The 26,101-nt window shown below is 38.2% G+C and overlaps 1 protein-coding gene across 1 annotated transcript in view; it reads left to right on the forward strand.

Annotated features, from left to right (window-relative positions):
* Positions 1-25,742, forward strand: part of ZMYM2 (zinc finger MYM-type containing 2) — an 88,152-nt gene extending 62,410 nt beyond the window's left edge. The window contains exons 14-26 of the mRNA XM_058824279.1: positions 4,632-4,797; positions 5,663-5,697; positions 7,440-7,569; positions 7,741-7,856; positions 8,557-8,728; positions 10,239-10,340; positions 12,180-12,274; positions 13,265-13,433; positions 14,340-14,491; positions 18,399-18,513; positions 19,608-19,859; positions 20,230-20,350; positions 22,948-25,742. Of these exons, the coding sequence (XP_058680262.1) occupies positions 4,632-4,797; positions 5,663-5,697; positions 7,440-7,569; positions 7,741-7,856; positions 8,557-8,728; positions 10,239-10,340; positions 12,180-12,274; positions 13,265-13,433; positions 14,340-14,491; positions 18,399-18,513; positions 19,608-19,859; positions 20,230-20,350; positions 22,948-23,140 (1,818 nt within the window). The 3' untranslated portion in view covers positions 23,141-25,742. The remainder of the gene's footprint in view (positions 1-4,631; positions 4,798-5,662; positions 5,698-7,439; positions 7,570-7,740; positions 7,857-8,556; positions 8,729-10,238; positions 10,341-12,179; positions 12,275-13,264; positions 13,434-14,339; positions 14,492-18,398; positions 18,514-19,607; positions 19,860-20,229; positions 20,351-22,947) is intronic.
* Positions 25,743-26,101: the final 359 nt, after the last annotated feature.

Below are 26,101 nucleotides of genomic sequence, written 5' to 3' on the forward strand. Positions count from 1 at the left end.
TCATGGAATAAGGTAATAACTGGCCCATGAAGTCTGCATAAATGCTATTGGTACTGTGTCACAGCAAAGTTAGATCTGATGTCATAAAAAGGCAATTTAAACAGATTTGCTGGTAACTTTTGATATTTGATAATGTTGATGTGTTAAATACTTCTACTTTTTGAATGTTACACTTGCTAGTGTAACTGGGGTTCCAATTAAGAATTGTTAATTGTAATTTTTTTCAAGTGCTTCTTAAAGCCTTAATGCAATTGAGTTTTGATTAAAAAAGCTTGAGATTTATTACATGGGAAAGACATATAATAGGTTTTGGGAAATTGTGTCTTTTGCTAAAAGTCTCTTTTTTATTTCTTTACATCCTTGCTGATAACTTCTCCCACTTTATGGAAGTTGCTCCAGATACCTTAGATCTGGTAGTGCATTGTTAGCTCAATATTCTTATGTAGCTAAAATAGACAATGATCAAAACATGGGAAGACAGAATAGATAAGGACCATTCTTTGAATTTGTACTTCATTAGCTGTTTTGTCTGTTAGCTTCTTAAAAGAATAGTTACATATGTATGAGCTTTGTCTCATTTTTGCAATGTCCAGTGTTATTTTGGAGTTTCAATGAATGTATACATGAAGAGAATAAGTAGCAATAACTCAGTAATGTTTTAACACCATCATTGTGTTCATTAAACAAGTGTTTGTCTCCATCTTCTTTGTCTACTTTTTTTTATGGACACATCTTTCTCATGTAGTATTATCTGGAAAACATTGTAACCTTTTAAAATAATCAAGTATTGTGGCAGCACTTCCCTGAATGCCAAAATTCTCTTCTCAGAAAGCCCATAGAAGTTAGCAATAGTAGAAACACAACAACTTATGTAGAAGTATTAAAAGTTCATTAGACTTACCTAGGTAAGAGGCATTTAAACCTAATATGAGGCAGTGAAATGTAAAAGAATAGTTTTAGTCCTGATCATTTGTTGGACAACAGCTGCAGTTGGTGCCAAGTTCTGAGGAAATTTCTACTCTTTGGGTTCCATGCACCTCTGAGCCAAGAGGCAAAGTTGTAGGTGTCTTGAGGTTAGGTCCCTAAGTTTTTAGAGCTCCTTCTGTAAAATTACATGCAATGGTTTGGATGTTAATCCAGAAAATGCCTGGGAAACGTCAGTATAATGTTTGATGTTTGATCAAACTGATGTTTGATGACAGTTTCATTTAATTAATTAGAGCATTGAAATTACCTTTAAAAAGAGTATACAGTTCTGAGAACAGCACAGAAATCTGTTTCTTTAAATACACACTGAGAAACATTGGTGACAGGACTGCTGCTGAAGTACTGTCTGGTTCTCCACTGTAGCCTCACAGGTCACGCGAGGCCACAGTGGAGAGTTGATCAGACTCAGCGTGTGCAGTGATGGCTCTGTATTCAGTGGGGGTCAGGTGTCTGCAGCAAAGAGGAAGGAGGAGGTGGGAATTACAGTCTGAGGCAAGGAAAAGTCACTGTGGCTGGTAAGCTCAGCAAAGATTGTCAGCAGTGGTAAAATTTGAAAGTGGAGTTAGCATTAATCGAAACGGTAAAGACAGCAAGACAGCCCTGTGGAATTTCTGTTGTTGGAATTCAGCCATTCTCTAGTTAGACATCTCAGCTTCCAGTAAGTACTCTTTCAGAACAGCTGATCTTCTTTTATATTCACTCTCAGGGAACAGCTTTTGCTTCCTATTTACTGCAATTGAAGCTGGAATAGACAGCTAAGACTAGGTGAAGTTAATAGCAGTCCACACCATTGGAGAACATTAGGAACAGGTGATGGAGGAATTAAAAATGTAAGTAAAAGCCCCATATATGTAAATTTTATTCTTTAACTCAAATTTGGGGCAAATGTTAGTGATTTGTACTAATCACCATGCCCATTTGAACAAGTTGAAGTAATGGGAAAAGAAATGTACCAAAAAGCAGTTAGGAGTGGCAAAGGACTTGTGCCATGCAAACACAGCAAGCAGAGAGGGGCTTTTTGGAACACAGAGATAAGCAGACTTGAGGCAGCTATTTTGGAGATTCACTCAACATTTAGTGCCAGTATCCCAGGTGAAAACAAATGAAAAGAGGAAGGAAGAAAAAATCATAAAATATCCCGAAAATCTTTAATTCATTTTCACGTTCAATAAATGTAGTGGTCAGGGAAGTGGGTGAGCAAACAGCAGGAAACTTCAGTGCATGGAATGGTGTATAAAATTGACTATAAACAGAATTATTGAAACAGTAGAATTCAAGTGTAGTAAATATAGAGATGAGAAGTGAAGCGTCACTATGAAAGAATCCCAGGTTTCCTGAGGAATAGTAATTTCCATGCAGAAGCAAACCGATTTTTTTTTTACCTAAATAATTTAGTAGAAGCCTAGGAGAGACAATAATATACTTTTTCAAAATGAAAAAGGAGACCAGGGGAGGGAGAGAACAGTTGCAGGAATGAGGCAATCACAGAATAGTTGGGTTGGAAGGGACCTTTATGAGGCTGAGTAGTCCCAACACATCTGCAATGAGCAGGGACTTCTTCAATGAGATCAGATTGCTTGGAGTCCCATCCCACCTGACTTTAAAAAAGTTTACCTATCTATAACCTCTCTGGGCAATGTGTTCCAGTGTTTCACCCTCATTCTGAAAAACTTCTTTCTTTTATCTAGTCTAAGTTGACCTTTTTTATATCTAATCTTAAGCTTACCCTCCAATTTTAAACCATTTCTCCCTATCCTATCACAACAGACCCTGCTGTAGGAAGGCTGTAGTTGCTGCATTTGACAAGATTTGACCCCTTTTTCTTTCTTTGAAGGAGAGAAAAGTGAGCAGAAAGTGGTGCTTTGATAGTCAAGCAGCGTGCAGCAGGTCAGAATAGATGGGCTTTTCTGTACGTGAGTCAGCTGTTAATCAGTGTTAGGTGGGTTTGAGATTTAAATTTAGAGTGAATTGTACCTTTTTTTTTCCTACTGGTATTTCAGTCTTTTGGTGGCTTTGGAAGTTGCATCTGCATTAAAGGTGTGAATTCACAGCTTTCTTGAGCTGATTAAATCTACAGTGTTTTGGCAACATTCTATCTACTTCTACATTTTATCTTCTTCCCCACTCCCTTGTAAGAATAAACATAATTGCTCTTTTGTCCCACTGAGGTGATCTGCAAAAGGAACTGTGGATCAGCATCAGTGGAAAGTCCAAGTGATAAATTTAATAAAAATTGAGAGAGAATGGGGATATGCAGTGCTGTAAGGCCTCTGACGTTGTGTGCCCTACACGTGCATAAACACTGCTGCTGCTACCTGCACAGAGAAGAGAAATACCTGCTCTTCCAGGACCACCTAATGCTTAGTGTGAGGTGATCTTGAAGCTGCAGCTTCAAGTGCTCCCAATTTTAGCTGTTTATACTGTTAGAAAAGAGCCTCTCTATGTATCATCTTTAAATAGTTGAAAATTACAACTGAGAGCTTAATTTCTTACACTGCTTAGGGTATGGTATTACACTGTTCAAATACAGAGAAGAAATGAAACATTTAATTATTTTTAAAATTGGAACTAATTGGCCTGTTCATACTTTTTTGGAGCCACAAAAACTACAGATGAATTTTGGTTTTTTTTGTTTTGTTTTGTTTTTTTGAGCCATCAGAGCCTCGTGCATAACTGCAATGTTGTGTATGGTTTTATGTATTAATGTTTTATGTTGCATATATTATAACGTTCCTCTTCCTCTCCTGGCTATATTATTAGGTTGACTTACTTTGGATTCCTGAGCATCTTTAAAGTTTTTAATTTTTTAAGGTCTGCTTTAGGATAGAGGTTGCAGACAATACCAAGGCAAGCTGTAGTGCTTACTGGAAATTGAGGCTGCCACTGTTCAGATAGTAATTTATAGCATGGCAGATGAAATGCAGTAGAATCTATTCTGGAGAAGAACATTGCCTTAGTGATGCCTCATTAAATTAACATGCAAGTTCATGAAGGATATATTACTTAAATGTTTGAGTTTCCAAGTTACATGCTAACTAAATTTTGGGGGAGTCCTCTTTTTTTTTTGAGAGAAAATGTTTATAAATCATAGAGAAACTTGGATGAACTAAAGAATTGGAATTTAAATTGTTGCCAAACTACTAAAGTAATGGAAATATAAAAAAAACATTTCTGCTAATTTGATACCTGGAGAAGTGATTCTTTTGGTGACTTTTAAAAAATTTGATTCTTCTTTAAAACAAACAAAAAAAGCCTGCCAGATCTTGAAAGTAGAAAAAATGGCTTGTGTTTGTCCTCAGTTCAATAGAGTCATTAAGGAGCCTAACACTTTCTGCTTTTGTTTTGCAGAATGCTTCAATGAAATTAATTAAAATTGATGCACACAATTTTTTTTGATGACTCTTTAAAAGTGAGCTTTTTTTTTTTTTACGTAGTGACAAATGACTAAAGCAAAGCAGATTTATTCTGGGTGCTAACCCCAGTAAACAGTTGAAAAGGAAGGGAGCTCAACTGTTGTTCATGAGCAAGACTTAACTGTATGGTGGTACTGAATCCTCAGTACTCTTAAAATGCAGCCTTTCAAAATGTAGCAATAACTTTTTCCCAAGGCCTGTTTAAAAATGTGTAATCTCCTTTGCCTTAAGGCTGTTCGGTGTGACTGTTGTAAGTCGCAAGGAGCCCTGAAGGAGAAGGTGCAGTGGCGCGGCGAGATGAAGCATTTCTGCGATCAGCACTGCCTGCTCCGCTTCTACTGCCAGCAGAACGAGCCCAACCTGGCCACCCAGAAAGGGCCTGAGAACCTGCACTATGGTAGGTGCTGCTTCAGGGCTACACAGGTGCCAAGCCAGAAGCTTCCTTTCAATGAAAAATTGAAAGCTGCATGTGTTATTTATTTGTTGTAATAAATTGCGTTAGGTGTTATTTTTTTCTGTGTTATCATCAGAGCTGTTGTCAGCTGTTATCATTGAGCTGTTCTGGGTTAAGTGTAATTTTAGTGCTGTATCATCGTGGGAAGAGAAAATGTTTTCCTCTTTTGTTGTGCTCCAGTTTATCATTATTTGCTCTGTGGAAACATTTCTCAAAATGCCTTTTGGTCACAGAGAACAGATGCACTAGGAATGAAAAAAAGAAATTAATTAAATGGAATGAAAGGAAAATAAGTGAAATGGAAGTGAAAATACAATGAAAGTATCTAGTTAGGAGGAATGCATTGCTTTTTTTCCCCTTTCTGTTGGCAGTAGGTACTGTGTAAATTTGCTCATGGGCAGGAATACATGTTTGTGTGGTTTAAATGGGAAGTCAGGCAAAGTTCAAATAAACCAGCTTTTAAATTAATGCAATTATACCAGCTCAGCTACTTTGTATAGCCATTTTCATACTTGAATGTTTTGGTGTTTACTTTTCTGAAAGAGGCAGTATTCACATCTGACTAGAGCATTGATTTATCATTTGCCTTTGTGTGAGGCTCAATGCTGGAGTGTTGAGGGAGTTCAGTAGGGAGATGTCCATGAAGGAAAAGTCTTGTGTGCAGTTCTCACCTGCAATACAGTTCTAATGAATTCTCTTGATTTAATGTTATATTGATGCCAGGTGTTATCTTGAGCTGCTTATTGAAATTTGCTTTGATTTTGAAAAAGGGAAAAAAATTTCTAAAAATGTTTCCTTGTACTTTTAGATCAGGGCTGTCAAACTCCCCGGACAAAAATGACAGTAAGTACATAACACACTCTTATATCTAACTCTGTCTCTCTGACTCTCTTTCTCTCTCTCTCTCTTTATGTGTGTATATATATATATATATATACACACAAAACATAATTAGATGTACTTAAAATGTGAGATCCCAGTGAATTAGAGGGATGCTATTAAAAACAAAAAATCAGTGTCTTTGAATGATCCTAAGCTAAATTTATAAAGCTTTTTAGTGTTTTTCACATCTGTAGGTGAAATAAAAATTTCAAATATTCATACTTCCTTTTCAATGTCTTCTGGGAAACTAAGTCAACAACCATGTGTTTTACATCTATAGTGCATATAAATGTTGTTTAAAAGTTGATCAACACACTGTGTGTCTTATTCATGTGTTTAGAATAACTAGTGTATTTATCGAGTATAGAAAAGGAAGAGAATTTCACTGTCCAGTTGGAATATTAAGGTGTAGCTCAGCTTCAAAAAGCTGAAGATAAATCTTCAGTTCTTAAATTTTATCCTTCCCAAGAGAAGAATTCTCCAGTGCTCAAGATCTGATTGACTCTGTTACAGAGTAGGGATGCAGAGCCTTTTGCAGAATCACTCTTTGGAAGGGTGGGGATCATCAGTGGAGCAGTAGCCTTGATCATTCTGAGTTTCAGTTTTTCTCAGCTTGTCAAAAATACTACTATTAATATTATTTTCTGTTAGTTTAGTGTATTTTGTTTGAAACTTAGTTTTGTTTTGATTTGTTTGTTGCATGGAAGGTCTGAGAGAATTGCCTTTTAAATGCAAATAGGCATCAAAGGTAAATCTTAGATTTAAGTGAAAAAGTGAAAGTTTTTGATGACAATATAAATACATTTATGAGAAACACAGAAAATTGCTTAGGTAATTAGAGACATCAGACAAGCTAAGCTGTCATGTTAAAAACTTCCAGTATTTTATGGTTAATGATGTTAATTCAGTGATGTAAAGATCATGTCAAAGCTATGTGTGATACAGTAATTTTTAAATACGTTTTAGGGAGTGTACACCTGGTAGAGCATATTGCTTTTCTTGGGACTGGGCTTTCTTTCCCTATATAAATGGACATATGGGGGTAGTCTTCCTATATATGACCAAATAAAACTGAAAGTTTGTTTCTCAAATCAGGTTCTAAAAGAGGTACAAAAACCATGTCTGGAACAAGAGGGTTTTTTACCTCTTGACCATAAGATGCAGTTTGAACCTTCTGGGATGTTCCCAGGTTATTTATTGTCACTGTTGCAGAGCCAGCAGGGGGAGCTCGAAGCTCATACTTTAGGTAATAAAAAAGTGTTCAGAGAATTTTCATTCAGAAAATAGTCATCTTTGGACTGTGGCATAATTCAAGAAGATCTAAAGTTTGTGCATGCTGCTCATAATGAACTTTTTTTACAGCTAAAATTATTTTTTATGTTATAAATTGCTTAAATGGCACTTTCACTTAAAGAAGCACGTTAAAAAAAGTGTTTACAGTACCTTCAATTAGAAAAAAAAAGGAAAATGAGCCAGAAGTCCTAGCCCTCCTCTCATGATCCTGGGGCAGTGGTAGCTCAGTACCAGGAATGTAGAATAGCTTGCAATTTTAGAATAATAGTTGGTGCTGCTTTGTTATGTTTCTGTGAGCTTCCTCTTCAGTATCTCGTTTATGAAAAGTATCAGCTGATACATTAAGACAAGAACTTTGTGTTGGAATCAGTGTGGTCCAACAGCACCTTCTCTTATTTGCTTGTCTGCAGGGCTCAGCTCCACCACCTTCTCCAACACCTAACAGAGAAATGAAGAACAAGGCAGTTCTTTGCAAGCCTTTGACAATGACAAAAGCCACGTACTGTAAACCTCATATGCAGGCAAAATCTTGTCAGACAGGTAACTCCTGAACTGTGCCAGAACTAATTTCCTCATTGCAGCTTTTTCTTAACTATTACTGTCTTTTAACATATTGCAAATATTCTGATTTTTTTTTCTCACTGAAATGGCTGGTGTAAAATATATTTAAATACCTGGCAGTATTTGCCTTTTTCCTTTTTCTCTTAATAGAAGATGAGTGGAAGAAGGAGTATGTCCCAGTGCCTATTCCTGTACCAGTCTACGTTCCGGTGCCTATGAACATGTATAGTCAAAATGTTCCTATTCCTACCACGGTTCCTGTTCCTGTAAGTGAGACTTCAGCTTCATTTTAAAATTGGCATCCCTTCACATGCTTGTGTGGGACCACCTTGTGCTGCTGGTTGTTCTCCTCCTGGTCCATCTAAAGGATTGCAGGGTGCTTCAGGGCTATTTATTGAAAAATAAATATCCTACAGCGGCACTTGAGTCCTGATTGTTCTTTAGGACCTGTCTGCCTGCTTCCCGTGTGAACATCTTTTGCCACTGGGATTTTTAGGAACAGTTCTGAGTGATACTGCTGAATATGCTGAATAAGCCTTTAACAGCAAGGTTTGTTCTTGTAATAAGGAAACTGAAAAGGTTGTGTTGAGAATGGATGGCAGAGTGGGATAAACAGCAGGAAAAAACAAGCCACTAAAACAAGATGCTGATTTGTCCAAACTGTTGGTCTGAGGTTACAATCAGATAAGTTTGAAGTTCCAAAGACCCTTCTTTCTTTGACCAGCTTTTTGTCTTTTTTTTTTTTTTTTTTCCTGTGTCCTTTCCTGCTGTCCCTTCTGTTCCTAGCTCCTTCATGTTGGGTTTTTAACCTGTCAGCATTTTTTGTTAGCTCACACTAGAGTGACTTGTTTCTAATCTGTATCAACTCTGTCTTTCAGAAGAAGAGTATAGATTTTTTTTGGTTGTTGGTTGCTTTGTTGTGGCATTTTTTCTTTTCTAATTATCTCTGCCTCCCTGTCTGCACAGGTGCCAGTTCCAGTTTTTTTGCCCACTACTCTGGATAGCACTGAGAAAATCCTTGCAGCAATAGAAGAGCTGAGGGGAAAAGTGCCCGGAGATCCTCTGGAAGCTGAGCTACTGAACTTGTCTGGGGTGGTACCTGAACATGTTGGAAAAGCTGAAGCTTCTGATGTGGCCAGTGAGTTTCCTGATGAGTTTTTGACTGTTTGGAATGCTAGGGGATGTGTGTGACTAGAAGGATTTGGTTTGGTTTTTTATTTTAGGGAAAGTTTGAGTATAACAGTGCTGTCATTGAAGTCTAATATGAAGGTGTATTGTACTTTAATGTCAGATGGCAGCTAAGTACCACACAGCCACTCACTCAGTTCCCTCATGCCTAGTGGGAAAGAGACTTGGGAAAAAAAGTAAACCTTGTGAGTCAAGAACAGTTTAATAATTGAAACAAAAATAAATATATTACTAACTATACTCTTAAATATACAACTAAAAGAGGGGAGAGGGAGGAATAAAACACAAGATGGCTAAGTGATGCATCATACAGATGCTGTCCACCCACTGACCCAGCCTGTTTTTGAGCAGCAATTGGTGGTTCCCAGCCAACTTCCCCAGTTACATACTGAGCACTGTGTGTCCAACACCCCTTTGAACACTTCAGCTCATCTGTTCTGGACATGCTTCCTTTCAGCTTCTTGTGCATTCTGGCAAAACCTGGGAAACTGAAAAGTCCATGATTTAGAGTAAGCACTACTGGGCAACAACCAACACATTATTCTCATAATAAAAATTTATATCTGAAGATCAAAAAGTCCCACATACTTTATACTTTGTAGTTTTAGTTTCTCAGTGCCCATGTCTGTTTGCTCTTCTTTCCTGGCTCTGCTTGCCCAAATCTTCAAATCTTTCCTGTGTCTTTCCAGGAAAATTTGCCTTCACTCAGATGAAATTTTGAAGGTTTTTTCCAAGCTCTTTCAACAGATTTCTGAAAGGTTGTTGACAAATTACATATACTTACACTTTGTGCCTCGTTATGTAGGAGGCCAGTGGAGCTGCAGTCCTGGGAGGCTTACTGTATTCTGATCTATTGCCATTCTTCTACTAAAACTGCACATTTCTGGTAGCACTGCAAGGTTGTCATTTTCAGTTTCTTGCTGTCTTATGTAAAGTACAGCTAGCTAAATGAGCAGATGTATGGGATCAGAGCTTGCTCACTTACAGAGGACTGAATTTGGAGCAATCAGTGTTTGCCAGAAGCTGGAGAGAGTTCCAGCTTTGTTTCTCCCTGCCTGTATGCCTTATTTGAGAAACAGATCCTACAGAAGCAGAATTGAAAGTCTGTTCTGTTGGACAGGATCAGGTAGGAAAATAGACAGTTAGTTTTGGCAAGATTGTTTGAGTTCTGGGATTGGTTGATATGATCCTGGTTCACCAGTATTTGATTTCCTATACATGTGCTTTGCTGACTCACCTTCATGGAGAAGAACAATGGGCTAGTAAGTATGTTTTATGTTTGAAGGAAATCAGGTTGGAAAAGTAAATATGAGATACCAAGAACAAGAAAATGTAGGATGGTAATGAGCAGAACAATCAGTTTTAGAACAACTCAGCTTCTAAAGTTGTAGATCTGCTCTATTTGGCTAATCCATGTGTTGGTTAAAATAATGATTTTTTTTTCCTTTTGTTTTAAACAGGTGTGATAGTTGACTCCAATGTCCTAAACTCAGAGTCACGGACAAGTTTGCCTGATGTTCCATATGAGCCAGACCTTGATATTGAAATAGACTTTCCAAGAGGTAATTCTTCTGTTATTTTAATAAATACTGTGACACTCTGGGCAGCCCTTGTACCTTGTTTAATCATCCTTTCAGAGAAGCTTTATTTGATTGCAGGATCCACTTAACTGACTGACTACTGTTAGGTAAAACTTCGCCGTGACTTTGGGGACATGGATGGGGGACTTCTGAATTAGTTCTTCCATCTTTCTAAATACAGTATTTGAAATAATGCAAAGAAAAGGGGAAGTTAACCATTCACAAAGAACTTGGGTGCATTACTTGTTTTGAAGGCTCAAGGACTCAGATGTCATGTGTCATGGAAAACATAATGAATGCATTCTTCAATTTCCAGGTATTTTCATGGTTTAGAGAAATTACTAAGGAGTCAACTTCCCACTCAAGTTTGTTAGAAAATTGGCAGGCAAGTTGGCATGCTACACACCACTTATGTTACCTTTTAATATCTTGGTAATGTCCATATCAACATTTGAAGCAGTAGCATTATTGGAATTAACAGGAAAAAATCACTGCTTTGGGACCTTTCTTGAAAGAAACTCTTGATGCTATCTAGTACAATTTCTGCCACTCTACAGAATGCAGGGAGCAGTGTCTGTTTCCTTACACCATACCCCAGTCAATCCAAGATCCAAGAAAGCTTCTGGCTGTAGTTACTGTCTCTCTTTCAGAGCTTCTGTTGGACACAAGACACTCATCCTCAGCTGGGCAGGTTTTCTAGGAGTTGACAGGCTCCTTTTGTGCTGAAGACTACTTCTCTCTGCAGTAGATGTCCATTTTTCTCTATGCCTAATTTAAAGACAAAGCCTGGGGGTTGGGCTGACCTTAATCTTGGGAAGTTTAGTCAGATGCATACTGGGTTTCTAACCCTCTTTTTAAGTGAGGCTGGGAACATGAGAAAGAAAAACTATAGAAGAAAAGAAATAAGCAAGTTGGAGTAGTAAGTAGCAGCAGTCTGTAAGAAGCATTGATTACACTGAAGTGCTTCTGAGATAAGATTCTTGGTGGTATCAGGAGCAGGACTGCTTTTGAGTCTGGGGCAGAGTTCTGAAATCTCTGCATGTAAGTGCTATTTCATCTGCTCCAGTTGGAAAGCTCTCTTGAGAAATAAGGTGGTGAAATCAGATTATCAGAAGAGTGTTCAATTTTGAGTGAAAACATTCTTTGATGGCTAAATGAGGGATGAACCATCTTCAATAAAGTAAATGAAGGTGGGACTTGGAACACTACATCCATTCATACCTTGTCTCATTCCTCCCTGAAATAGAGTCCTCAGTCCTACCCCTGAAATGTTAAATAAACAGTATTTTGAAGTATTGCCATACATCTGCTTGCCAAACTTAACTGTAATATCCATCATGAGCTAGACCTCTACCACTCTATCACTGAAGGAATTTGCCTTCTGATTCTTAGTGTTTTAAACCAAGTGTGATGTGCTACAAGAAATAACAAAACATGTATAGAAATCATCTAAATTCATGAAGAAAACTACACGTACTAAGTAAAACATTATTTAAGAGTCTACAGTAAGAAATTCCACCTTTGCAGCTTCAGATAATACTTGAAATGTTGAGCATTGCATACTCTGAAACCTACTTAGAAATAAACTATTTGACAGCTTTGTCTTACAATATGACAGCTTTGTCTTAGTTTGAATATAAAAATAGGTTTGTTTTGTCTTACCAAAATCCAGTGTTTGGTTGTGTTTATTTGTGTGCCTTTGTGGCATGCATAAAAATAAACTCTTTATGTTAAGGCACACCAATATAGGTAATTGGTTTTTCTCAAAGCAATGTTATTTAAAAGACACTTAGAAATAAGTTTCTGTTAATGTATTTTCAGCAACTGAGGAGCTGGATACAGAAAATGAGTTTTTGTTACCTCCTGTTTTTGGTGAAGAATATGAGGAACAGCCAAGGCCTCGGTCCAAAAAGAAGGTAATTTTTTCATGCTATTAAAAATATCAAGAAAAGCACAAAAAATTATGTAGGAAAAAATATTAGTTCTGATAATGATTTACAGCTTGTTACTATCTACTCATACCTAATATCCTATCTTTATGACATACATTGATACATTTAAAATAATAAAATTATTTCAGTGGTATGTCTGTTGCAGATAACTGTTGGATTTGATAGGAGTGTGATTTGTAAATTCTGATCCTGTTTTTGCTTCACAGTGGCAGAACTGTTGATGGAATGTGCCACTGTGTATACACCTACTGTATTCTTAGCAATCCTGTTTTACCTTTTACTTTGAACAAAGGGGTCTTGGTTTAGTTTCGTGGTAAGATGGGAAAAAATTGGCATTATCATGGTTTATAATGGAAACCATACCATATAGAAGAGTTTAAAATTATTTTTATTTGCTTGTAATTTTGCTAGATTTTATTTTTAGCCAATCTTAGTTTAGACATTGGATACAAATTAGCCATAGTCTTTTATTTAGAAGGACACTACCAAGAAATAGTTTCCTATGCCTGGCACAAAGCTGAAATGGTTTTGTTCCAATAATTGCAGTAGATAATGCAGCTTTAAAAAAAAAACAGCCAACTTCTACTAAAGCTTTCTGATAATAAATGGATCTTTCTAGTATCAAATCTGGAGTAAAAAAATATTTAAAAAATAATAGTGAAAAAATATTTTAAAAAATAGCTTTTGCTATTATGCACTGGATATTATCACATATGCACTGCTAGGCATGCTTTAATCTGGATCCAGTGCTGCCTTTTCCATTGGGAAAGGGTTCATTTGAGGAGTGGAGCCTTGTGACACAGATTTGTCACATCTTCAGTTTCCTGTTCATGGACACTCTGGAGTTGTGAGTGCACTGGGGTGCAGTGTGCCCTTTGGCCCGCAGCTGGCCGTGCCAGGAGCTGTGTCCCTGCTGTGTCCCTGCTGGTGCCTTACCCTGTGTTGCCGTGGCAGGGAGTGAAGAGGAAAGCCGTGTCGGAGTACCAGGTGCACGATGACAGCTCCGAGAACTCCGAGTGCAGCTTTCCCTTCAAATACGCCTACGGGGTGAACGCCTGGAAGCACTGGGTCAAGTCCCGCCACACAGACCAACAGCTTCCAGAGCCAGAGGAGCTGAAATCAAGTAAGTATTGCCAAAAATCTGCCATCCACTTCTGACCTGCTTTTTGTGTGATTCTCAGCTGGAATTTTTGATCGAATTTTTCTCATGTCCCTCATGTTTCCAGCATGACTGAGATTATTTTACCACAGAGTTGCCAAACTCTTTTTCTTCTAGTTTTTTCTGTTTGGTTCAAAATGCTGGGTCTCACACTTCTCATGAAAGCTAGGACAGCACCTGCTTGGCTATTCTGATTTTCTGCGACCATTTAAATTTTTTGTTTGCATCCTATTTTTCCTCATATTCTAACTCACTTCAGGGCTCACACTGTTTCTGGGCTTCTAAATGGCAAAGGAGGGACATCCTCCTACTCTTTGTCCTTAAGGAGATCTTCCTCTGAGGCTGGATTACCTGGCTGTGGAGCTCTGGCACAAGGTGGCCTTTGATCCCCTGGAGCCATGCTGCTCTTTCTGCAGCTCTCCTCTCTGTACACATTTGTACTGTGGGGGAAAAGGGGAATTGCTGCTACTCCTGCTGTTCTTCAGCTCCCACATGCATCTCAGCACCCTTGTGTTGTGCTCTTGGGTCTTTGGAAACTGCTGTTTCCCCTGAAGGTGCCCCTCTACACCACTGGCTTCACTTCAGCATCTTGGGCTGCCTCTGTGCCATCCTGAGCTGTGCATGACAGTACATTTGTTAGCAGGTGTTACTGCATTTTAGTTCTACTGTAACTAGGTATTACTGTGGGAGCCTTGATTGTTTTACTACAGACCTAACATTTTAACTGCTTAGTACATTTTAGTCTCATTCATTGGTTAATGGAGAGGACATCAAGCCAGATTCCCAGTTTCCAGTCAAAAAGCACCCCATCTCACCTTCACTGTGTGACAATTCTGTTGTATAATGTAGCATTTCTTCTCTATTTTACAGTAAAGTCTGTGAAATTAAAGGAAGATCTATTATCACATACTTCAGCTGAGTTAAACTATGGGTTGACACATTTTGTCAATGAAATTCGAAGGCCTAATGGAGAGAACTATGCACCTGACAGCATCTATTATCTGTGTCTTGGAATTCAGGAGGTTAGTAGAGGCTGTAGAGATGGGAAATGGAGCTGCTGATTTGACTGTAACCCATTTCAGTAGAAGAGTGGAGATAACATGGATTTGCTGGCTAGGAGCTACCCTTTATACATGGCTGTGATCAGGCTGCTGTGTAATCATGTTGTAGAGAGCTGTCTATGTAAGACATGAGTTTGCAGACCCATCCTGAAAGCTCAAACACACATGGGTATATTGTAATAATTTTAAGCTTCTTGCTGGGTTAAAGCAAGTAATTAGCCCAGTCAAAAACTACATAGTCTTCTCAAATGCTGTGCTTCATTTTGTTTGCTAAAGATGTCCAGTGTAAAACCAGAATGAAACAAGGCATGATCTCTAAGCCTTTGCTAATTCAGTTCCTTAGCATATAGAGGAAACAACCTAAATTAAGTGTCTTTTGGGGAGGTTCTGATTTACTGGGTATTGCAGACTGTGGCCAGGCAGGATAGAGTGCAGGAAACTCTGCTGTGTTGGCTGTCCTAGACTCAGCAAGATGGGAAGGGGTCAGGTTGGATGTAGTGGATGTGAAGGCAGTAACCTTTTGCTAGGTAATTAGAGAAGCTGTTCCACAGCTGATCTTTTAAGCAGGGAGGGCTGTCTTAATTTTTGCTACATAAGGCAAAACATAGGCAAAATAAGCAGTGTTCAGAGCTGAGAGCACAGAAAATTTCATTCAAGTTAAAAGGCAATAGAAGGTGTGTATGATGTGGAAAGCAAGCTGCTCGCAGGGTTTGCAGTTCTACTTAAACTCTTCCATACTTGAGGCAGAGGACTTGAATCAAGTAACAATTTTTAAAATTGAAATATTTTAAAAATAAGTCATAAAGTAGTAATTTTCCTGTGTTGCAAGTATGCAAAAATAAAGAGTTAGTTGCTACCTTTGCCTCATTGTTGAAACTTGAGAAGCAAACATTGATTTTAGTCAGTGGCTTTTTAGTCAATATTGCTATAAGGTGTGTTTCAAATTCAGCTAGCTTTCTGCTTCTGCACTTGCATGATACACTGTCTCTCTGTACCTTTCTGTTGAATTGAAAATACTCATGTTAAGCAGATAAACAGTACACAAAGGGAAGTATGTGTTTAATAATGGAACTCAAACAGTATTTTTTAATCTTTCTCTTGTACCTATGACATTGTCTATTTTGTCAGTCATGAAAGCTAGTTGTGTATAAAATATGTTCTTTTCAGCTCTTCAGAACCAGAGTTTGTGTGGCAGCCACAATTATCATGAGGCCTAATACACATACACAGTGCTGGAACATTAGTGAAGCAACATGTGGTCATTTTACTGCCTATATTTCTGTCCAGGATTTCATTCAGGCAGTGTGAACAGCCCTGATTTTTTGGCCAGACTGGTAGGAAGATGTGCTGTGTTCTGATGAGTTTGCATTTCACAAAGGCAGACAGCAAGTGAGGGACAGAAACATGTGCTGTGAAGGGCTGCAGCCATCATCTGTGTGCAAATGTCAAATATTTGGGGGCAAATATTACCACCCTTCTGAAGAAACATGTTTAAGCAAGCTAGTGGCGCACTAAATACAATGCAGTTGTAACAATGCACAGTAGAACTCCATTGCCTTCTAGAATTTGCTTGGTCCTTTCCATCAGACAACCCCAACCCTGAAAGAGAATAAATTGTCTGCTACTGCATCAAAGGTATTGGCTTTGTTGAACCTGGAAGGGGCTCAGAGCAATGAAATGATGCCATTTAAGGATACAGTTGGGCCAAATATCATTAATATTTTGCTATCTTAGAGTAAATATTCTCTTCAAAGGAAGAGGATGTAGGAACCATAGGCTAGTAAAAAAGTACATTCCCCTTCCACCAGCATTACTGCACTCATTTTGGCTAAATACTCAGTTTGGAGCTTTTCCTCATGAATAGAATGTGGTTTGAGCCCAGGAGTCTTCAAGTCCTAAGTTGATTGTTTTCTTTCTTGAGTTTGTAAACCAGCTTTTTCATAAAGGAAGCACTGTAAAATCTGTTCCAGGAAACCAGTCCCTGAGTCAGATGGTGCAGTTTCTCAGTTCAGGTTAATTTACAGCTGAAATTGTTCTGCTTTCAGACAGAAGTGGTTCAGTAATGGTTTTGATAGCTCTAAAGTAGTGATCCTGAAGGATAACACACTTAGAATTAAAGGCTGCTGCATGGTCAAGCAGGCATCTAGTGGAGATGGTTCATTTAGAGGAAGGTGTTAGCCTGCAGAGCTCCTTTGTTGCATCATGGCCTTCATTCTTGGTCCCTAATTGGGGTTTGGTTTGGGATTTTTTCTTGTTTTTTGTATGTCTGGTAATGGGGTTGTCTGGGCAGGCTGCCAGAGTTTGGCAGATGTTTGTCTGAAGGTCAGACAGACAAAATCGCTGTGCACGGTGATTCAGCCTGTTGTCCTCCACTGTGGGATTCAGAGGCACATCCAGTTCCTTGCCATGCACTGCAGTCACAGCAGAGCTCATCTCAGCTGGGAATGGCTTGTGCTCATGCCGCCCCTGTAGGGTTTGTAGAGCAGCAGGGCACAGTGGTTTGGGAATGAAGGTTTGCAGGTTTGGCTGGTAGGTTGGAGTCTGTCCTGCTGCACAACATCCTTCTGCAGACCCTCTGGTGCTCAGGGGAGCTTCAGGCTTCAGCTGGGGATGCCAGGGTTTAGTCAACACTTACTCTGAACCAGGAAGAACTATTTTTAGTTGAGTTCTCACAGGCTTATGTGTGGATTGGTTTTGAACCAGTTTTCAGTCTTCATTTTCACTGCCAGCATTCAGTGTCAGTGTTTAATGCAAACCAGAGAGAAATATGTGGTGGAAAAATGTGCCAGAGAATGGAAAGGAGAAGCCATGAAGCTTACAGTGAGCTGTATTATCTGGTTTAGGATTGCTTTATGAAATCAAAACTGGTGTACATAGAAACAAGCACATGTGAAGGCATATTGTGCTTTGAGGAGTTAGTTAAACTTACCATATAAAATAGTTACCTAAATGAAAATGTTGAAAACCTGTAGGAAGTGTATTCATTCATTTGCCCCTATTATAAAATTAACTGCAAAGATAAGGAGGCTAGGATGTACTGAACCATAATCACCTATCAGTGTTGTGGTTAATGTGATTTCAAGCATGGTGTTTCAAGAAATAGATATCATTTCCAGAAGCAAATGTGTTTTTTGTCTGTCACTTTTATTGTATTCACTAACAGGCACATTCTTGCAAAGATAACACTGAAGTGGGAAATTTAAGAAGGCAATCCTCCCTTTCTTAGAAATGTCTCAGAGATGATAATGTCAAACAGTAGTCCTCAGCCATTAATTCTTAGTAAAGGTTCAAAAGAATTTTTGTCTGTAAGGTCAAGAGGGTAAGATAATTAGATTGCAGAATAGGCCAGTGCCTTGCACCATCCTGTGATCTTTCTTGTATTGCTGTATATTATTATCACAAATACATGGATGGGTTTTTTTCTCCCACTTTTGTATTGAAGATGGCTTTGTTACTGTCTGGAGTTCATATTTAAAAGGGCAAATTCTTGCTAAATGTGGGTTGGTTTGGCTATTTTTGAAGTCCTAGGTGTAGGAAAAGATAAATTAGTAGTTTGTGGTTTGGGGTTTTTTTAATGACTCCCCATTCACTGATACAATGTTGCACACAGGAAATCTTGGGGAAAAATATTAGTTGTAATTAAACTATTTCATTTCTAACTGGATTCATATCCAGTTAGAAATTTACAACATACAATTATATTGGAACTAACTGTTACCTGTTAGATATTGGAAAAGTGGCATAGCTTTATTTTTAGATACTGCTTTTCAGTACAACACTTGCCCAGTTATGAAAAAAAGAAAACCCTGTAGCACAGGAGTTGTTCTAATCTGGAATTGTAAATACTCTGTCTCTCTCTTTTCTATAGTATTTATATAGGAGTAATCGGAAAGACAACATATTTATTGATCCCATCTACCAGACCTTTGAACAGGAACTAAATAAAATCCTTCGAAGCTGGCAGCCAAGCATACTTCCAGATGGTAATTTTCTTTTTGGTCATGTATGTTTTTCATCTCTTAAAAGTTATGTATTCTTAAGCATGCACATATATATATGTTTATATATGTTATGCATTGCAATAGCAGGTGATGAAGAATTACAGATGTGTCTTCTAAGATTTAATTTAAAACTCTACCTGTTTTTATTTGTCTTGTTTCTGGGTAATCCATGCTACAAGAGTTGTTTTTGCTGCTCACTTAAAAATTACTACCCATCTTTAGGAGAGAAAGTTAAAAAAAGCTCTTTGACCTGTAGTTTTTACCAGAGCTGAACTTATTTCTTTGCCCATTTTTTCCCCCAGATGGAAGCAGGCAGGCAGGTGCTGCGCTGTGTGTAGGTAGGGCTAACAATTGATGTATTTTATAATTTCTCACCTGGATTAGGAGGCTCTTTGCTGGGAGTCTTCTGCTCAGAAGGATCATTTTTGTTCATGGAGAAAGCAGATTTTTCCCAGCAGACCAATATTCGTGCTGAACTACAGAATCAGCTGTTCTTCCATCTTTTTCACAATCCTCACTTGAGTGAAGGCTTGTCCTTGCCAGGCCCTTTCCTTTCCTTTCTTTTCTCAATATTGACTTCTCTCAGAGCAGCCCAGAGAGCCTCTGTGTTGGGCCCTTCCTGCATCCTGTTATGGTCCAGGAATGCTTTCCAAGTGAGAGATCCATTAGTAATAAGAAGGAAGAAGGTACAGTGTTTGGAGGCCTTAACATGAGCAGAATAAAATGAACTCAAAAATATGCCTTTTATGATGGAATTAAGGTTACTCCATTGAACATTAATTTCTGTGAAATAGCATGAGAGAGCTGCATGTCAGAAATGCTGTTGTAACTAAACAGAAATGTGCTCTCTCTGAAATTGCCTGTACTGAGATTTCCCATTGACTGTCTCAGCGAGTGTCTTTCATAGGTGGGTTTGGGGAGTGTGGACATGAAAATAAATAAAAATAAATAAGTTTATCAGCAGCTTCTGTCATGATAATTTTGTTGCATTTCATAGTAAAAAACTTGATTTTTTTTTACCTTGACAGTTCATGGGCTGATCCATTGTATTTTCTCTACTATTCTTTCTTTCCAAGGATCAATATTCTCTCGAGTTGAAGAAGATTACCTTTGGAGGATTAAACAGCTAGGATCACATTCACCTGTTGCTCTTTTGAATACTCTGTTCTACTTTAACACTAAATATTTTGGCCTGAAAACAGTGGAACAGCATTTAAGACTTTCTTTTGGCACTGTTTTTAGACAGTGGAAGAAAAATCCTCTAACAATGGAAAGCAAAGCTTGTCTTCGATATCAAGTGTCTTCCCTGTGCAGAGCTGACAATGAAGGTACTAAGGCATTTCAAAATTGGTATTGCAGGAGCATCCACTTGGCTCTGAGGAGGGACATCTGGGCACCTGGCCAGGAGCCAGAGCTCTGCCTTTGCGTACCAAGTCTAGCAGCTCTCAGCTCCCAGAACTCTGATTGGAGTGTGTGGTCCATGGGGACTCAGGGTCTCTGAGTTGATTTGAGTCCACTGGTCTCCATGTGAAATGCTGTGACTTTGCTGTGGTTGTGGGTGGTCTTTCCAGTGTGCACATTTGCACAGTTGTGGTAACCACCTTGTGGTACTTGGTGGGTTGCTTATGGGGAATTTTACTGAAAAATGTAAAATAACTTCAAGTTATAGCTTAGATGTTGTTCATTTTCTTCCTAAAGATAAAATTGCTACTGGAAAAAGGAAACATGAAGATGATGTGCCAGTATTTGAACAAATTGAAAACACATCTGATCCAGCTAGATGCCCTGTGAAAATGTTTGAGTGCTATCTGTCTAAAAGGTAAGTGTGATACAGGGTAATACAGACAGGGTCTGGAGTATACCAGGTTCAGAAAGGAACTGTTTTGATGCAACATGAAATGTGCTCAAGCAAAGGGAATGGATTGAAATCTTCTGAAAAATATCTAAATGAAATCTCCACTTCTGTACCTGGCCATTAAGTGTGGGAGCAGGGGAGTACTTCAGTGTTAATTGTCAAGGGCTCCATCTGGGAATAACAATACAATTCAATTTTCTTACCTGGGAATACCAACCATCTCTGTAGAGAATTGCCAGCAAGGGTTCTGGTGGGTTTTGCTACTGAGAGCTTTGTTTGTTAGGTCCCCATCTCTTCACTAAGAACTGGGTTAAGACAATGGATTTGCTTCATTATGAGCTATCAGGCATCTGGAATGTAGATGATTTTGAGGTACCCAGTGTGGAAGCATGTTTGAAATACTTTGTAGGAAAATGACTACTGGCAGTAATCCAGTATGTAGAACTAGCTTGTTTCCATCCAATCCCTACAATTAATTGTGCAGGAAGGAAGGAAGCAGAATTTATTACATGAAAAAAAAAGCTTAGGCAACTCTTGAAAAAATTAATTTACTAGCTAAGTGTTTTGGAAGCTTGAAAAGAAGATTTCTTGGAAAGTACTTTTCCTTAACTGTAACAGCCAAGTGACTGATTTTAATGTTTTGTTTAGCTCTAAGGGAAATGAGGGCAAATGATACCAAAGAAAGAAAATCACCTGGTGTATACAAGATAGTAAATTAAATATGAGACCCAATGTGTGTTAGGAAACAGCATTATAGTCTGAAAGGTGAAGAAGGAGCTCACACACAGCATCAGCAAAGTACAAGCATGTGATGCTATAGAGAGAAACAAGTAAAAAAGAGGTTGTGGTCTGTTAATGCAACCACCTGTTTTTCAAAAACTCAGTTGATCCTGGTTGTTGCAGGGGGATTTGGCCTTCACTTTCTCTACTTTCATGATTTGGGGAGGATTTCTCATTAAAAAGTCAAAGTTGGATTTTTGGACTGAGTTACACAATCACTGGGGCAGAGACCACATAATTTTTTTTCTTTAGGAGGAACATCTCAACTTTGTGAGAAAAGAATGCTCTTAAAACCATTTGGAGCATCAGTTATGATGTGGTTTCAAGCCATACTGTCCTGCAGATGTTGGTCACCATTGTTAACTAAAACAGCAGACTGTTTCTCCTGGTTCTGCTACTTAATTTTGTTGAAATATTTTAAATGGAATATTTAACACTGTAAAAACTATTGTAAAATTTTAGGTAATGCCAGCTGTTTGAAATATACTTGGCAACCAGTGGACAGCTGTATAGTTGAAATTTCAGGATGTTTTCATTCACAGCTATGAAGGACTGTATTATTGTCTCATTATAGTCTCAAACTGCACTTGGGGGGGGTTTAGGTTGGACATTAGAGAGGAATTTCTCCACAGAAAAGGTAAGTAGACATGGGAATGGGCTGCCCAGGAAGGTGCTGGAGGTGCTTAAGGAAAGACTGGATGTGGCACTCAGTGCCATGGTCTGGTTGACATGGAGATGTTGGACCACAGATTGGACTCGATGATCCCAGAAGTCTTTTCCAACCTGATTGATTCTGTGATTCTGTGGTTGCTTGTTCCTATAAAAATACTGTTGTTTCAAGCAAGTAGGAAGGAGGTTAAAATATTTCAGTTAGTAGACTATTTTAAACAACCATATTTTACTTCTTAATCTGATTTACATGAGAACAAAACAATCTGATAATCACACCAGCAGGTGAAGAGCAACACCTGAAATCTTATCAAGCAATTTGGGAAGGTGAGCTGGTGAAAATCCTTATTTTTACTGAAGAAACATGAAATATAGTTGACTCCTGAAGTCTGCAGTGTTTGTGAAGGAGGGAGCTTGAGTCATCACTTGCTCATCCAGAACTGAAAATTCTTTTCTGAGACTTGCCTAAATAGATGAACTGCTAGGATTTCCTGAAAGGAGTCTTCTCTGGTGTCTTAGAGGATGTCTCTGAGCTGCATGTAATTCTATAATATAGCAGCTAAGGAATTAAGGGATTAAGATTTCTAACAACCAATCTTTTAAATAAAACAGGAGGAGGAGAGATTTTAGCTGCTTACACTTCTCTGCATCTCAGAACTACCATCCTTGGCTTTTCAAGGGAACCCCAGGCTTTACATTAAGAGGTAGCCACATCAGCCAACAATTGTGTGAGCAATTATTGATGTAATTGGTGTAATTAGTGTTGGGTCTCTTTGCAAATCATGGAGAGTACTTTCTCTTTAGCAAGACCTGGATGTGCAGGTTTCTGAAGAGTCTGTGATCTATTGCATGCTTGCTGAGTCCCAGGCATCTGGGACTCTACAGATGTGGGACTGGCTGGGTTGGGCCAGACCAGGCAAGGTGTGGCGCAAACTCCTTCTATCAACAAGACCACATTTCTCATTACTCTTTTTGTTTTGGTTGGTTTGGGGTTTTTTTGGTAACTTGCCTAGGTGCAGTTAGAATTGTGTTTGTGCAAGATTTTGGAGCTGCCAACCTCCTGTTTTGTCCTGTGAGGCTGTTTCTAACCTGCTGTGTTTTCCTCCTGGTAGCCCACAGAATCTGAACCAGAGGACAGACATGTTCTATCTGCAGCCAGAGTGCTCGGTGTCGGCAGAGAGCCCCATCTGGTACACTGCCACCTCGCTGGACCGCAACACTTTGGAAAACATGCTCGTACGGGTTCTTTTAGTAAAAGATATTTATGATAAAGACAATTATGAACTGGACGAAGACATAGATTAAAACAAACTTCCAAAAACTGTCAAAGACAACAAACAGCATTAGATATAGTCATGCTGCTAGACCTTTACTATGGAAAACATTTCAAGTTTACCCTTTGTTTTATGAGTTTTGTAGCAGTGTGTACCCTCACCCGGGTATTACCATGTAAATAGTTTGTGAGTGAAAGTCTCCATTATTCTGCGTAGTGGTTTTAGGATACATAACAAACACATTTCAGATTCTTTTTTTATTATTTATTTGATTAGGTATGTTTGTAACTTTTTACATTGCAAAATATGAATGAGAATGTGCCATGTGTAATTTTCTTTCCCCCTCGTAGTAAGATACATCCATGTTGCACAACTCTGCTGTTGGAAGCTCCCTTGGAGGAGGCTCTTTTAATGGCTTCTGAAACCAGATGGTTGTGTATGGGTAGCACTACTAAAGTTTAGAACTTGCTGTGTCTTTCAGAATTTTTAAATGAATTGTAAACTAATAGGTTTTTTACTTTTTAGTTACTGAAGCCTTATAAGGTTATGTAGAGAGATTCCATCTTATGTACCAAAAATAGACAAAAGAGAATGCTGTCAATATTGGTGTACTGTAATGTGAATCTATTCTGGTGAAAACACTTTTTTGTTGCCCTTATTAAAACCTTAGTGTCCTTTCGTTATTTGTGACTCTCTCTCAATTGCCCCTACAAATAAAATATATATGTAAAAATAAGTGAATATAAGTTTAGAGCATGTGGTCATCAAGACACATTATTTTGTAAAAAGGAAAACTAAAACCAAAAGCCCCTCAAAAAAAAAAAAAAGGAAAAAAAAGAGATGTCTGATGACAATGCTGTATAATCCTTTTTTCATCTTTACTTTTCCAATCATAAATGCCAGTACCTCATATTAATGTAAATTTGCCCTTTGTAGCCTTATAGAAAGGGGTTCTGTGCCATATTACATGAAGTAATATGGTATGCTAAATTTTTAACTTGTTTGTCCTTGCATTGCTGTATTTAAATACAGTCAATACTTGACTATGGGTGGAAAGATTCTTTTAACTAATGCCTCCATTCAAAAGCCATATGAGATGTGAAGTTGCAACAAGTCGAAAGATGATTTTTCTTGAAGAAAAATCCTTTCATTTGCTCTATATCCTTTCCTTGTGCTTACTTTACTTAAGTAGTCTGATTTCCAGATACATGTTTAACTGCTTAAGTTCTGTTACTTGCTCTTATTTAACTAATACAAACAATATGGTGGTTCAAGCAATGGTTTGCTGTTGTACTGAAAAAAATGTAGTAGAGTATTCTACTATAAAGTACTCATAAGCTTAAGTCTCTCCTAAATGGCATTAATTATCTGTTGAGAGGAATCATCTACTAAAGGAGAAACTTTCTATGTATATATATATTACCACCTGAGGATTTATTTCTTGCAAGGGCTGCATGGCTTTTTTATTTTCCTTAGCTTAAAAGAATGCACATAAGGATGCATCTTTCTATATAGATAAATAAAGCTTCAGTTGCTTTGTTTTGTTAAACAAGTTCATTTAAATTTCTGCTATTCTGGTGTGTCTGTGAGTATGTATTAATTTTAGATATACCACTATTTCAAAAGGAGATGGAAATGTACGTGTTTAATTTTTCATTTCTTTCTGGTGGCATTACCCTTCCTGTGAAATCAAGAAACACAACACAGCACCAGTGAGTAGATCACCAACAGCTTCAATGCACCTTTCCCTTTGTGAGTGGATACTTGAGAACTTTGTTCATTAACACCTGTTTTTTTCAAACAGCAGCCATAGAATATGCCCATGATACATAAAAGGGATGAAATCAGGAACTGGAGTCATTGTTTTGTTCTGGTCTCTCCTGCTTTTTTAACACCTGACTTGACCACAAGTTAAATTTACATATGGGGATCGTTACTAATGACCTGTGTTAAATGAAATTTGAAATATTGCATTTAAACATAACTTTTAAGTGTTTTGATAAATAGCAGTAAGGATCACTTGCAGCCCCTTCTCTATGGCTCAGACTTCAGGGACTTCAGCAGAGGTTTCAATTGCTCCCTGATTATAACTGTGTTTAATGACAAACACACTTCTGTAAAACTGCAAACCTTTAATGTGAAACTGAAAGTTAAGTATATATGTTGAGTGTTTTGTCTTCAGCAAGAGTTTTAAATTCTTGTTCTCAAAATCAGATTACATCTATTTCTTAAATAGTAAGGTCAGTCTTTAGTATGGCATGTTGAACAATCTGTAGGCATTTTCAGAGGAAATAATTAATACTTCTTAAATTTTATCAGAAACCACATTATTGTTGTAGAATTCCTTCCATTTTCTACCCAAGATTGATCTGCTGTCACTAAAAATAACCAAGTTGGGTTTTGAAATAAACATTTTTACATGTAGATCCATGTTGGAAATGTAAAGATGGTTGTTAAGAAAATAACTTTTATTCCAGAAGATGGAGCTATTCCATCATCAGCAATAATGTTTTTGGAGTGGTTCATGTGTTCAGATTGAACGTTGTAAACTGCAGAGATATTGCAGTCAAGTCTGCATCATGCTTCGATGTATGCATTTTATTCCTAAATTTGAATGGTGATGCAAAATGCAATAAAATACCTTAGTCCTGGAAAAATAAAGATATGCAATTTTATAGTAATTAGGAGTTCAGGGCAAATCCTTTTTTTTTTCCCCTTTGGCAGAACTGTCAGTAGCTGGAGTAGAATAAGGTTGATGTCAAGGAATTTTATGCTGCGCAGGACAAAATACGATGCTCTGTTCTACACAGGCTTTCAGGTGGGGATGTGTCTAAGAAACCTGCCCTCACTTTCCTCCTTAAGAGGAGTTGGAGTGGCACCCTGGCTGTTGAGGGCATCCCTGTGAGCTCTGGCAGAGATCATCTGAGAAATGCAGTGTGGGGACTGCACCCCTCTGTCCACACTCAGCCCTGCACCCCAGTCCTGGCAGGGT

Source organism: Ammospiza caudacuta, chromosome 2, assembly GCF_027887145.1.
Source record: "Ammospiza caudacuta isolate bAmmCau1 chromosome 2, bAmmCau1.pri, whole genome shotgun sequence".
NCBI classification, from domain to species: domain Eukaryota; kingdom Metazoa; phylum Chordata; class Aves; order Passeriformes; family Passerellidae; genus Ammospiza; species Ammospiza caudacuta.